Consider the following 14,506-nt stretch of genomic DNA (forward strand, 5'->3'; position numbering starts at 1 on the left):
AATATATAAAATATAAAAATAATATGTAAATATTTCTGCACAGTCAATCTTTACTTTTTATAAAATACTAACCCTGACAAAAGAAAACAAACAATAAAACAAGAACAACCGCTTCTAACCTCAAATTATCTGGCAAACACTCATATATTTATAATATATGCATATTTTTCATTAGTTTATCATTATTAATTTATTGTATGTATTACTGATCTGCTGTGTGTGTGTGTGTGTGTGTGTGTGTGTGTGTGTGTGTGTGTGTGTGGTGATATAAAAAACAAAGATAAAGCTCTGATTTTAGATTCTGAAGAGCAACAGCCATTTAATGCTATAAGTGTATTGAGGACTTTATCTCTCCACTAACAAACGTTAATGAAAACTACAACCAGAAGGTGGCAGTGAAACACCAACAAGTCAGATCTTAGCAAAACTTTCTGACCAATGCACCATTAATAATTAGGCCAAAATATATTTAATATAGAATATACCTCATGTTTCCACGATAATAAAAAAATAATTGCATTTATGACTAAAATCTACCGTATTCACCGTATTTCTGTATTGTAGATTTTTAATCTGGGGATTCGGACAAATTTGTCAGATATTTGCAGTATTGAGACACAAGTAAAATCCCAGATGTTACTGGATAAGAAAAATAAATGTAATCTTAAGACATTTGTGTCTGCTGTTCAGTCCTGGGTCTCAGGTTTGTGTTCTGTCCACTTCTCTGAATGAAACTGTGCATTACAGTGCAGTGTTTGACACCTAAAGAAAAGACAGCACATCTACAATTATATATATGTGTGTGTGTGTGTGTGTGTGTGTGTGTGTGTGTGTGTGTGTGTGTGTGTGTGTGTGTGTGTTTGTAAAATCTATTACAACTACAGGAATAATACAAAACACATTAATAACAATGAGGCAGATCATAGACAGATATTTTTTATTATTATTTCATGATAATTTAAAGAAAAGTGCTTCAAAGATGAAAAAAAAAAATAGACAGAAAATAGATACGAAGAAAACAACTGCAAACATCCACATTACTTTACAGTCACAGGTTTGCTCAGTTCAGTGTAACCAAATATATAAATGATCTAAATACTCATCAATAATTTTCTAATATTTAAATTAATTTTAAAGACATTCTGAGGTTTTTTGTTGGTTTTAATGTGGTTTTGTGTTTAGTAGGAGCCAGATGGAGGAAATAAGCTGTAGTTATTCAGGAGGAAGATAAATGTGCATCAGAGCAGTAGTTAGAGATAAACTGGTCCCTGAGGAGTTCAGGATTTCTCCCTGTAACACAACAACTCCAGAAAATCTCTAAAGCAGCAGCAGCAGCAGCAGCAGAACTGGAAACAGATCTCTGAAGATAGAGTTCATAACTGTGTGAGATTTAATACTTTAGTCTCAGCTTATTCCCTGTCATTAGGTTAAACTACAACAAAATAGAGCTTTTAAAGACGTTTATCACGGGATAAAAAGCTTTTACGTTTTTTAGTGTGGAAACAGCACCAGTAGAAATGTGTGTTTTTGGCTCAGATGACAGTGTATTTGTCATCCAACCATCACAGACGTTCTCTGCGATGACGTCCTCGTCTTTGTCTCCGTCCTCGTCTCCTCAGTGTTTCCGGGGTTTTCTTCACCAACTCTCAAATTCCTGTAAGACGATGGATTAATTACAGATTAATTGACTGGTTCATCTCTGTTAGTTTAATGCAGTGCTGTTTACACGGGGTATTGTTCCAGTTTTAGTTCCATAAAAGTGTCTCATTGAATATTTCTGTCCCCATTAATCGTCTAAACCAGAACCAGTTGTTGGTTTTCACCATGGGGAAAGTTAAGTGAAGATCTGGTTCTGTACAGGGTCGTTTATTAAATGCTGCTGCACTTCACTGCTTTGGGGCAGAAACCTTTTATCTCCATATTTCAGCTTGTGTTTTTCACATGAATGTACATTCATACATCTACAAGAGTCACGCAAAAGTTGTGAAAATAGCAGATCCACCACATTAACACATTGTGAGCTTGTAGATCGACTATTTTCACCAACAATTACAATAATAAATAACGATTTTAGACAAACTGACCTACTAAGGAGAATGCATGAAGATAAAGTGGTAACAGTGGAATCAATGTTCATTACTACAAAACAGCCAAGAACAAAAACAATCTTACTTGCCAGGAATTTTAACTTTATTTCTGTGAATTTGCTAAAGTGGAATAAATTCCACCAGACGGTCACTGAATGTAAACATGGCTGAACATGCTGCTAACGTTGCATTAGCTGCGTGCTGCTCATTTAGACACATGGGGAACAGCTACACGTCTGAAATGCTACATTTTCCTCCATGTTTCAATATATATGACAGCGTGTTATTTTATACCTGCCTGGCTGAAAAAATCCCTGCACGTTCCACACACATAACAGTAACACACACACTTAAGCTAATGAACGACGTTAGCGCAACCAAGCTAACTTTAGCCTGATATTAGCAACCCATTTGCGCAACAACGGAGCAATATAGTGCGTTACTAACTATGTGCTCACCACATATTTGTGAACTAACCCCCCCCCACAGATGTGCAGCCCATACACTGAATCTAATTGCAAACAATGAAATTGACAAATGGGTTGATTAGATGCCGCTCCTTGGTTCTTCATTCACACACACATCACTCGTGCTAATTATGCTAGAAAACGAAAAAAGAAACCGTCGTCGTTTGCTTATTTTCCTATCGACTCCGATACGGCGCCGTATGTTCAACGTGAAAGTCATAATCAGTCGAAACTGCTTCACCGCCGCACTGCTACTGCATCGTGACACGAGTATTGCACAGGCACATTTCTAACGGTTTTCTGAGTAGTGGGCGTACCAGCGTATTCTGATGTCAAACCGAGCCCCCGCTATTCAAAATGTGCACAGGCCGACAGGTCTGAGCGTCGCTTATACCTTCTAGCTTTTGCCACATTTCCAAAGGTCAAACGCACAAAAGACAGAAACGTCATGGGAAACCACCTACTAACATTTACTTTACTTTTGTCATGTTAAAAAGGTGCATCAGCAAAACCCACAACACTGTTTCACCGAAACAATGATGCATATCAATACTCCAGATTTTACTGTACCACAAAACCTGAAAATACTCTTCACTGGTTATTGATTTGAAACTTTGTAGGTGCAAGTCTGACTATTAGATATAAAATAAAGTACATGTTCATCACAATGTCCAGTTAAAATGTAAAAGTCTGTAACTCACTGATCCCTCTGTTCTTCACCAGGACTCCAACGATGAAACCAAGAACAAGGAGGAAACAAATACAGACACCAAGAATGATCCAGTGGTTTCTCTTCTCTACAGGACCTGAAAGAAATTAAACTCTTGAATTTAGAGGAATAAACTCAAATGGGATTTAATTTAACAACACAACATAGTTTAGATTAATAACTTTATTCCAAACTATAGTGAAATAAATAAAGACCTACCAGACACAGTGGGGTTCACGACTCTGTATCCTGGAGACGTCGTCATGGCGACATCCTCTCTCTTTGTCGTCGTCTCTTGGTCCTTCGTCACTGTTAGAGATAAAATACAAACTTTACTAACGTACACAGATCAGCCTTAACATTATGACCACCCCCCCCATGTGGAAGAGGAATGAAACCTCAACACTGAACCCTCCGGCACCGAGCACAGACTGGACCCACAAAACGGGATGGAAAGGACGAGGAGGGGAAACACATCAAACAAACCCTCAAGACGGGTGGATATCCCACCTCAAAAAAGATAGGACAGGAAACACAGGGGACATGAGGAGCACAGCAGGAGGAAGAACATCGTCCATTCCCCAGAAACTGGTCCAGAGAGGACAGATGGTCTATGTCCAAGTGGACAAACCTTCTCTAAACAGAGGAGGTGACCCACATAAGAGACACCCACATAAAACGACTGGAAATTATTTTTCTATGACATATGCGCTTAATCGTACAACTAACAGGACAACGCGTGTGAAGAAGAAGAAGAAGGTAAACAGAGCCGCTAGAAGAACCGTCTGAGACATTACGTACGAGATTAAAAGAGCTGAACTATTATCTGTCTGGTTGTTGTTTGAAATGTCGGTCTGCAGCACGATTGACTCTTGTTTATTATATGATGTAACAGGTCAACCAGAAAACAGACTGTGTTAACGTGGTATTTTTGCGCTGAAAAGACACATGTCGCCACCTAGTGTGGAGGAGGAGAACATGTTCCCGTCAGTTGTTTGATTTTCTCCGCTGCATGTGAAATGGGACGTGGACCACATTCAGAAAGTTAAATTTTCATGTAAAGCTGGATTAAGCTGTGGATGTAAACGCACTGGGGGGCCGCACCCGATGGACCCTTGCCCAGGGGGGGGGGTCCCTTCGCTCCTCTCGGCTTCTGGTCCTTCCCCTCTCTGCCTCGGACGACTCACATGCAAACAGCAAACATGGCAGCCTCCATCTTGTTTCTAATGCATTACACACGCCCTGTTTTTAATGCACTGCAATTATTCACAAAAACAAACATGCAACAACATCAACTACAAAAAAACGAGCCCCGGTAGGAGGCGGGGCCCGAGACACCACATTAAAATAATTAAAAACAGACTGAATAAACAAATCAGTGTCTTAGATGATTTATCTTCTATCTCTTAACGGCAGCTAATTAACCAGTCATTATGGAACTAGTGGCACCAGTTTCTGGTCAAGGAAGTTTCTGACTCACATTGTTTTTTTTTTTTTTTTTTTTTACACATTTAAACCTCAACCTCAGAACTGAAGAAGCGACTCGGACGAATCTTCAAGAAAATTCTACAAGTCCAGTTGCCTTTTTTGGATTGTGAGGGGGTCCTGTGGTGTGTGGCACCAACAACACAACGTTGTGAGTTCAGTAAACTTACCGTTAATGTTGAAAACAAAGCTGACGCTGAACTTTGGGATGAAGCATCTGAAGTGTCCTGAGTCAGACTGCTGGACTGTGGGGATCAGTAGAGTCATCCGTCCTCTGGTCAGGTCCTCTTTAATCAGCTCTGCTCTGTTCTTGTATCGCTGCATCTGTGGATGAGGATGATCCTTCCCACCTCGACGGGAGTAGACCATGCAGTCTGCGACGTTTTTGATGTCCACTCTCTTCCAGTCCAAGGTGAAGTCCTTTAGGTTGATCTCTGGATCAGTTTGACACTGTAGAGTCAAATTAGATCCTTCTTGTACTTTAATCGGCTGAGTCTGGTTGATGATGGGACGTTTTTCTGGGGAAACAAACCAGAAAAAAAACAGTTTGATCAGTTCATGTCAACCTGAGGATGAGGATGGTGTAAAACCTTCCTCTGTCACGAAGCTGCATCTTTTATCTGGATATTGTTCCAAGACTAACGTAAGCCACCCACCCTCTCAATGTACAGAGAGAAGAGAGAAGGGCAGGAATGTGGACGTGGGCACAACGTTATTAAACTCTCCGTTCTGTTTAATTCACTTCTGACTTTCGTATTTTAATCATGAGTGATTTTAACATGTTATTAATCTGCTAGATTCTCGTAAATGTGGACACATATTAGAATTATCTCTCTCTCTGATCATTTTATTCATCTTTATCCAGCTCTACAAAACACCAGAGACCGTGCCATTAGAAAGCGACACATTACACCCACGGTAGCCACAACACAACACATCATCCTGTGACACTCCCTGCTGCACTGCCTCCAGTTAAAACCATCAGAAAACTGGGGGAAACTCTGACAGGAAGTCATCTGACAGACCCAAAGCCACAACTGAATGAGAGGACGCTTCTGAGAGTGAACAGCTTGCGTGATAGGCGGCTCACAGGGCAACACCTTCAAGCACAGCTTAATAGTAGTCGTAGTGAGCAAGTTTCAGCTTCAACTGTGAAGAGAAGACTTGGAGCTGCAGGTTTGACAGGACGAGTTGCATCAAGGAAGCCATTGTTCATCAGAATCAGAATTACTTTATTGGTCCCAGGGGGAAATTACTTTTCGTTACAGCAGCTCCAACCCAAAGTGGACCAGTGTTTAGAACAAAGCACAATCAGAATAAGTAAGAGAATGTAAAAAATATGGGAAGTACATATATAACAATATGTACAAGTATAAGAGAAGTGAACCTGTGTTCTGAGTTATTTCTGTGCAGAGAAAAAGTGACTGCACATGGTGAGATGTCAGAATAAGACGAAGAGGCTCTCCTGGGCCACGAAACACCACCATTGGACTACTGATGACTGGAAGAAGATACTATGGGCTGATGAATCACACAGGATCTTTGTACGCCGTCGAGTAGGCGAGAGGATGGTTCCACAGTGTGTGACATCACTGTTAAACATGGAGGAGGAAGTGTGATGGTCTGGGGCTGTTTTGCTGGATCCAGGGTTGGTGACTTGTACAGAGTGAACGGACCCTTGAACCAAAACAGCCACCACAGCATTCTGCAGCTCCATGCAAGACCCTCTGGTATGTGGCTAGTTGATCAGAGGTTCATTCTACAGCAAGATAATGACCCAAAACACAAGTCCAAGCTATGTCAGAACTACCTCAGGAAAAAAGAACAAGATGGTAAGCTTGAAAACATGGAGTGGCCAGAACAGTCTCCAGACTTAAACCCCATCGAGCTGGTTTGGGATGAACTGGACAGAGGAGTGAAAGTCAAGCAAACTTCAAGTGCCACACATTCATGGGAACTTCTGCAACAGACTTGAGAAGAACTTTCTGAAGAATATTTGATTTCTATTGTAGAAGGAATACCACGAGTGTGTTGAGCTGTTATTTCTGCCAAAGGTAGCTACTTTGATGAGTCTAACGTTTAGAATACATTTTGGTCTATAAATTGATTCCATGATGTCTTTTTCAACTCAAATTGCTTATTTTTTCTATGCTTTAATTTAAGATAAACCCACAAACTGAATAATTTTCAGTAAAAAAAAAAAAAAAAAGGGGAAAGTGCGGTGTTCTAAAACTTTTGACCAGTAGTGTGTATATATATATATTTATATTTGTGTGTTTTTATTAAATTTAAACGTGCTGTCTTTTCTGTAGGTGTCAAACATGCGGCCTGTGGGTGTGAATTAGTGTGAAAATTACAAAGAAAACTTTGATCTCTCTGTGGAAATAACCAGAGCATCACAGCACAGAAGACAAAACTAGAAATCCATCATGATTCATTTACTCTTTTAAATCCTATAACAAATCATAGCAACACACTTCCAGCTTCTAGATGTGAACAGTTTGCTGGCTACTTTTATTTACTTTTATTTTCAGGGAGAAAATAACCAAACTTAGGTCTGGTATCTGTAAGCAAAACCAACACACTGCACCTTTATCAACAGCCTGTATACGACGTGACGAATGTTTGGACCTGGTTGATGCCAACTCTAAAGACCTGAAACCTTCCTTTTTTTTTTTCTTTTTCTTTTTTTAAAAAAATGAGTTTTAATTCAGTATCTGGTGACGTTAAAACTGCTTTAGTTGTATTAATAACCTGGACATTTTATCTCGCAGCAGCTACAGACCAATTTCTAACCTCCCATTTTGAAGTAAGAGTTTAGAGAAACTTGTTACGTCTTTAAACTCACACACCAAATTAGAAATGTATATCAGAACAAACCCACAGGTACAGTTCTGGTAGATTCCTTTAACAGATTAAGTGAGTGGGTTGGCCACAGGTTTTTTTTTTTAATTATCTCTAGAGAGATTATGAGATTATCTGTGGGGTACCACAAGAATCAATTTATATATATATATATATATATATATATATATATATATATATATATATATATATATATATATATATATATATATATGCTACCCCTGGAGACACAGCGTCTCCTTCTACAGGATATAATAGATTTTTTTTTTTACAGTTCAACCAGGACAAGATTGAATCACTAATCACTGATTCAAAAGCTCAGAGAGAAACTAGCCTCTTAACTAAATACACGTGGACTAAACCCAAGTCAAGAGGCGAGAAACCTGGTGAGTGACATTTGACTCCGATTTTAATTTTAAACCACACAAACGTTCTGTCACAAAATTGTAATATTCTAACGTTTCCCTCCCTGAGCAACACAGAGAGACTAACGCACACTTTTATAACTTAACTCTTAACACTCTTACATGTAGGCTAAAATCCAATCTCTCTTATTAGTCATTTTATTCTAGTCTACAGTTTTATAGTTTTTCTGTTTTACTTGCTATTTTATCCTTATACACACACACTAACACACACACACACATATATATATTTATATGGGTATTAACTGACTGTTTTATATAGTACTATGGGAAAACAATTCCCTACTATTGGGTAACTAGTTTAACTTAATCCTCTTAGATAAAAAAAAGTAAAAAGTTAAATATGACATGAGTTTGCTGGACTAGACTTTAAATGAATACAAGTGAAGCTTCTTCTCATCATTGTAGTTCCTGAACCTTAATGTGCACATACGCCTGAATGAAAACACACTCAGAAGATATAAAGTTAATAAAATAGAAAGTTTTATCGCTTACTGTTATTTTTATTCCTATACCTCATAGTTTTACTTTATTATTCAACCGTTTTTCGCAAACAAATGAAAAGAGTCAATTACTGAATGGTGCGTCCTCGCCAAATGAGTAAAACATGGAGGGCATGTCTCCTGGTTTACATGAAACGTGGTGGACAAACAGACGGAGACAGTTTCCTCCAGTTAGACTGATTCATCTCCACTCGCATTGTGAACTTATTTTATACCAAACATAACAGATGATCTTTTTGTGACAAGTTACTCCCCTTTCTCTTGTGAATCATTAAAGTCTAAGTTTCAGAGAAAGTATCAGGCAAGTTTCTGTCTGTGTCACATCTGTATGAATAATTAATTAGTTCCATTCTGTCTGGAGCTGTAGTAGTGGGATTAAACCAATAAATAAACATAACAAACTTTATTAGGAGCAGTGAAGAAGGTGCATTTAGTGTTTTATCCCGAATAAAACATGGAGGACACGTCTTCTACTTTAACGTAGAGATAAAGCCTATTTAGATTAGATTAAATCAGGACATTTCTAACGCAAACACATAGTTTATAAAGGATTTATTACAGCGTCCATACAAAACAGTCCCGAAACTAAAAAAAAAAACAAAAAAAAAAAAACAGATCTAAGCTAAAGCCAATTTAGTCAAGGAGCGACGACTGACACCGAGTCAACACGTTAAAAGTTCACTAAGTTAAAGGAGTGTAAAACCACACTCACAGCGCGTATAAAGCACGATAATATGAATAATGTTGTAATAATAATAATAATAATAATAACAGTAATAAATGCAGAGACGCGGGGGCGTCGGTGTCTAAATAATGTAATCGCGCCGTTTTAAATCAAACTCCACAAACTTACCGACTCCGGTGAACGAGCCAAAAATGACAAAAGCGAGCAATTTTGTCACGTCCATTGTTAAAACAGTACAAAATTAATACAAACTGCGAGGAAACAAAAGTTATGGTCACACTTGGCTTCGCAAATACGGCACAGACGCGCCGCGATCAACCACAGATCAGGGAACGAGATTTCGCTCAAATCAAACGAGATTTAGTTCTGCGGGAACTCTGGCAGCCAATCAGAATGAGACGATTACTTCCGGGTTCTTCGCGCGGAAACGACCGTCTGGGGAGGCGTGTTGTTTGGCTTTTATACTGTGTTTATACTCATAAATTCTGCCAATACGAAATAAAAAAATAAAACAAAAATTCATGAAGCGACTTTTAACGTTTTTGAACGCAAATGTCATTTTTGATTTGCTAACGTTCGACTCTCCATAAGAAAAGACTGTTTTATTATTAATTTGATTGTACTACTTGCTAAAAGAAATATCGACAAAACAAACATCGATTTTTCAAGTCTTATATTCAAACCATTTCATCCTCAATATACAAAAATGGCAGGACTCCATCTCCATCTGCACGTCTCTACAGCTGAATATTCAACAGGATCACTCTGATTATGTAAACGTGTCGTTTGCTGTCGTTATGTTCTAAATATATTTACATTTATTAAGATAAGTGCCCACTGTTGGGTTATTGTATCCTTGTATATGAATGTGTGCGGGTATAAAAAGTTACCGAGTGTCCACGCTGCACATAGCAACTATATACTGGCAATACATCTTCACATACTGTTAACACTTCCCTATTATTACTGGGTTAGTTTTACTTTGGTACCAACTGTTGCATTGCGTTGCACACGCAACTGCACGAGAATAAAGCTGATCCTAATCCACAATGATTTGCACTTCTCCAGAAAAGAAAGAAGCTCCATGAATGCAAAAAAAAAGTAAAACGTTTTTTTCCAAAATTGAGACATGAGTTTGTTGCACTAGAGTTTAAATGTATAAATGAAGCATCGTCTCATCATTGCATGTAGTCAGTGTGCAGCACGAGTTCCTGAACCTTAATGTGCACATACACCCGAATGAAAACACACTCAGCCTCTCATCTCTCTCTTTTTTTTTTTTTACTGAACATATAAAGTTAAGAGTTTTACCTGGTGTGAAACGAGCTCCTCTGTTCTCTCCTCATGTCCAGAGTCTCCATTTACCTCCTTTGGTCTGTGTCTGTCTGACCTAGTTTTAGATCAACACTACATTAGGGCGCAGCCGGGAAGGGAGGGTCACGTGGGGATCTCCCGCCATTAAACTGAGCGCTAACGCGGGAGTTTACATGTAATATTTGGCGCGTAAAGTCACACAACATTAGTCCCTGAGTCACACATGTTCAGTCAATGGCTGAACATTAGAGACGGGACGTCCCACACCGAGTCTCTAGAGCCGGTTTCACTCTATTAAAGCAAAGTGCTTCGAAACACTGAGTTGAAGTTTGTATCGCATACAGACAAGGCTTGAATCGCGTCCCTGGGATCACATGACCGATGACGTTTGAAGCTTCTTCGTAAGAAACACCGGAAGTGGCGCGACTTCATTCATTAAAATGAGACGCAAAATGCTCCGTGTTTCCCCCTCTGCTTAGTATCGCTACGAAAGAAACATGCCATTGAGCAGATCTGGTTCATAAAAAATAAAAATAAATAAAAAAATTCTCATACACAAAAACTGGTTCATGCATTTGTGTCTTCCAGGCTGGATTATTGTAACTCGTTACTGTCTGTCTGTCCAAGTAGCTCTTTAAAAAGCCTCCAATTGATTCAAAATCAACCTGTGGAGTTCTAAGCTACATCTGCCGTCGTGGCCTCATCAACCAGCCCAGTCTTCATGGTCTGGAGTCTGTGTATCAGACCTGTGGAGCTCCATAAACTACGCCTGCCCCAGTCTTCATGGCCTCCTCCAGTTGTTCACTCCTTTTCCTGTTATACTCACAAACTGTCTCACAGATCATCAGCTATGTGTTATATCATTAGATCTTACATGTTTCCTTCAGCTTGATGTATGTATCTATGACAGAAGTTTGTTTATCTCGTTTCTCCTGCTCTTCTTTTCTCTCTATCTTCTCTGTTTCTAACCGGCTGGTCTTCAGCAGATGGTTCTTCCATATGAGCTGGGTTCTGCTCAAGGTTTCCTCCTGTTAAAAGGGAGTTTTTCCTTTCCACCGTCGCCCTCAGGCTGCTCTGGAGGTTGCTCTGCTATAAATGCAGATGGCCACTGGATGTCACTGGTAGGTTCAAATCACCCCCCCCCCCCCCCCCCCCCCCCCCCCCCCCCCCCCCCCACACACACACACACACACACACACACTGTTAAGGGACTCAGTGCATCGTTTTCAAAACGCACACAAACCTATAAACCACAATGTTCACTTACACGCACTGCACCCAGTAACAACTATTACAACTGTAATAGTGTCAAGAAAACTGCACCACTAGGATGAACTTTGTTGAAGAGAAAGAGAAAGAATGAGGGAGAGAGAGAGATCTCTGCGCAAGATGCTCCCCTCTGCAAACAGGAAGCACGGACTATCTGCATGACATGAGTGTTAGAAACCGGCGACTCGCAGGAAATCAGGCAAACAGCGCCGAGTGAGCTACAATTCCCTCCTCATCACAGCATTTACAACGATATATGACGAATAAACACGTAAAGAAAGTAAACGTAAGAAATTTAAAGTAGCGTGAAATCCTACTCACCACGCATATAAAGCACAGCCGTTATAATAATTACTATTCATAGTAATAATAATTAATGATAATGATAATAATGAGCCTGTCAAAGTAATAGGATATACACATTATTCCAGCCCTCGGTCCATACAACACAAACACCTAACTATGAAAACCACTCTCAGCTAAAAAGCTAATTTTAAAATGTTAAGTATTTACTATTTATAACGTTTAAAGTTCACTAAGAAAAGTTAAAGTAGCGTGAAATCGTACCCACCACGCATATAAAGCACAACAATAATAATAATCACCATTCATAGTAATAATTATCATCAATGATAGTAATTAATAATGATAGGAATGAGCGTGTCTAAGTAATAATGACACTGAGGAGTCATTTCATATAAACATATAAACTCACCGATCAACGATGCAACAGTCACGAAAGCGAACAATGTTGTTACTGCCATTGTTAAAAAAATGTCAACTAATAAAACGTGATACAACCTTACATCTGTACACACAACTGAGAAAGTGTTGTCTTGTCAGCAGGAGAAGATGTGTCCTGGAGTTACCAACAGGCGGGACTAAAGTCTGTGGACGTGATTCACTTCGTCCGCTCACCTGTCAATCAAGAGATGTGTCTTCAACCACTCCCACTACCCGTGAATTGTGTGGAAACATGTCGCCCTCGCTGCCTTAACAGCTTCCTGGTAATTGTTAAGACAACACCTCATGATGTTGTATGAGACTTGTAACCTGTCGCTTTTCCATCTTTCTTTCAGCTTTCCTACATGACCTCCTCAGTGCGCGGGTGTCAGCATTAAGCCAGGGCTGAGTTTTAATTTTAGATTTTCTAGTCTTAAGGGGGCAACAGAGTGTAAAAGAAGAGCACAGGTAGAGTTGAACTTTGTTAAAAGCTCCTCGGTACTGATATTCGTTCGACTCTCCATAAGAAAAGACTGTTTTATTATTAATTTGATTTGCTAAAAGAAATATCCACAAAACAAACATCGATTTTTCAAGTCTTATATTCAAACCATTTCATCCTCAATATACAAAAATGGCAGGACTCCATCCCCATCTGCGCGTCTCTACAGCTGAATATTCAACAAGATCACTCTGAATATGTAAACGTGTCGTTTGCTGTCGTTATGTTCTAAATATATTTACATTTATTGCCCACTGTTGGGTTATTGTATCCTTGTATATGAATGTGTGCGGGTATAAAAAGTTACCGAGTGTCCACGCTGCACATAGCAACTATATACTGGCAATACATCTTCACATACTGTTAACACTTCCCTATTATTACTGGGTTAGTTTTACGCTTATACTTTGGTACCAAATGTTGCATTGCGTTGCACACGCAACTGCACGAGAATAAAGCTGATCCTAACATTAGTCCCTGAGTCACACATGTTCAGTCAGTGGCTGAACATTAGAGACGGGACGTCCCACACCGAGTCTCTGGAGCCTGTTTCACTCTATTAAAGCAAAGTGCTTCGAAACACTGAGTTGAAGTTTGTATCGCATACAGACAAGGCTTGAATCGCGTCTCTGTGATCACATGACCGATGACGTTTGAAGCTTCTTCGTAAGAAACACCGGAAGTGGCGCGACTTCATTCATTAAAATGAGACGCAAAATGCTCCGTGTTTCCCCCTCTGCTTAGTAGCGCTACGAAAGAAATATGCCATTGAGCAGATCTGGTTCATAAAAAATAAAATAAATAAATAAAAAAAAACTGGTTCATGCATTTGTGTCTTCCAGGCTGGATTACTGTAACTCGTTACTGTCTGGCTCCAAGTAGCTCTTTAAAAAGCCTCCAATTGATTCAAAATCAACATGTGGAGGAATCTAAGCTACATCTGCTGTCGTGGCCTTCAGCAGATGGTTCCTCCATATGAGCTGGGTTCTGCTCAAGGTTTCCTCCTGTTAAAAGGGAGTTTTTCCTTTCCACCGTCGCCCTCAGGCTGCTCTGGAGGTTGCTCTGCTATAAATGCAGATGGCCACTAGATGTCACTGGTAGGTTCAAATCTGTTTTTGCTAGTATTGCATTTATGACTCAGATCCACACTGTATTTCTGTAGATTTCTAAATTGAGGATTAGGACCAAATTTGTCAGAAGAAATTTACATTATTAAGACACAAGTCAAACTAGGCTGGAGCCCATCCCAGATGCTATTGTGTGAAATAAATAAAAAGGCTGATCAATGGACCCCCCCAAACTTATACCCTCACTCACCCCAACCTCCTGACAGTTAAACCACTGATGAGAAAAATAAAAAAAATAAATTGGACTAAAATAATTAGACTTCAAATTAATGAAATTTTATCAAAAAATAAAAAACCTCTGGAGGGTTTTTGGCCTGTGGGCTGCATGATTGACACGTCTGGTTG

At 39.4% G+C, this 14,506-nt stretch overlaps 2 protein-coding genes across 2 annotated transcripts in view; one reads left to right on the forward strand and one right to left on the reverse strand.

The window, feature by feature from the left end:
• Positions 1–14,506, forward strand: part of LOC125003502 (B-cell receptor CD22-like) — a 47,809-nt gene that overhangs the window by 25,114 nt on the left and 8,189 nt on the right. The gene's annotated exons all lie outside the window — the stretch shown is intronic.
• On the reverse strand, positions 954–9,544 carry LOC125003723 (myelin-oligodendrocyte glycoprotein-like). The gene is made up of 5 exons (XM_047577844.1): positions 9,395–9,544; positions 4,919–5,266; positions 3,483–3,572; positions 3,256–3,360; positions 954–1,654 (listed from the first exon to the last, which is right to left on the reverse strand). Exons 1-5 carry the CDS (start codon positions 9,447–9,449, stop codon positions 1,647–1,649), a joined length of 606 nt encoding a protein of 201 aa, XP_047433800.1. The 5' UTR covers positions 9,450–9,544; the 3' UTR covers positions 954–1,646.

The sequence above is a fragment of the Mugil cephalus genome, chromosome 2 (genome assembly GCF_022458985.1).
Source record: "Mugil cephalus isolate CIBA_MC_2020 chromosome 2, CIBA_Mcephalus_1.1, whole genome shotgun sequence".
NCBI lineage: Eukaryota > Metazoa > Chordata > Actinopteri > Mugiliformes > Mugilidae > Mugil > Mugil cephalus.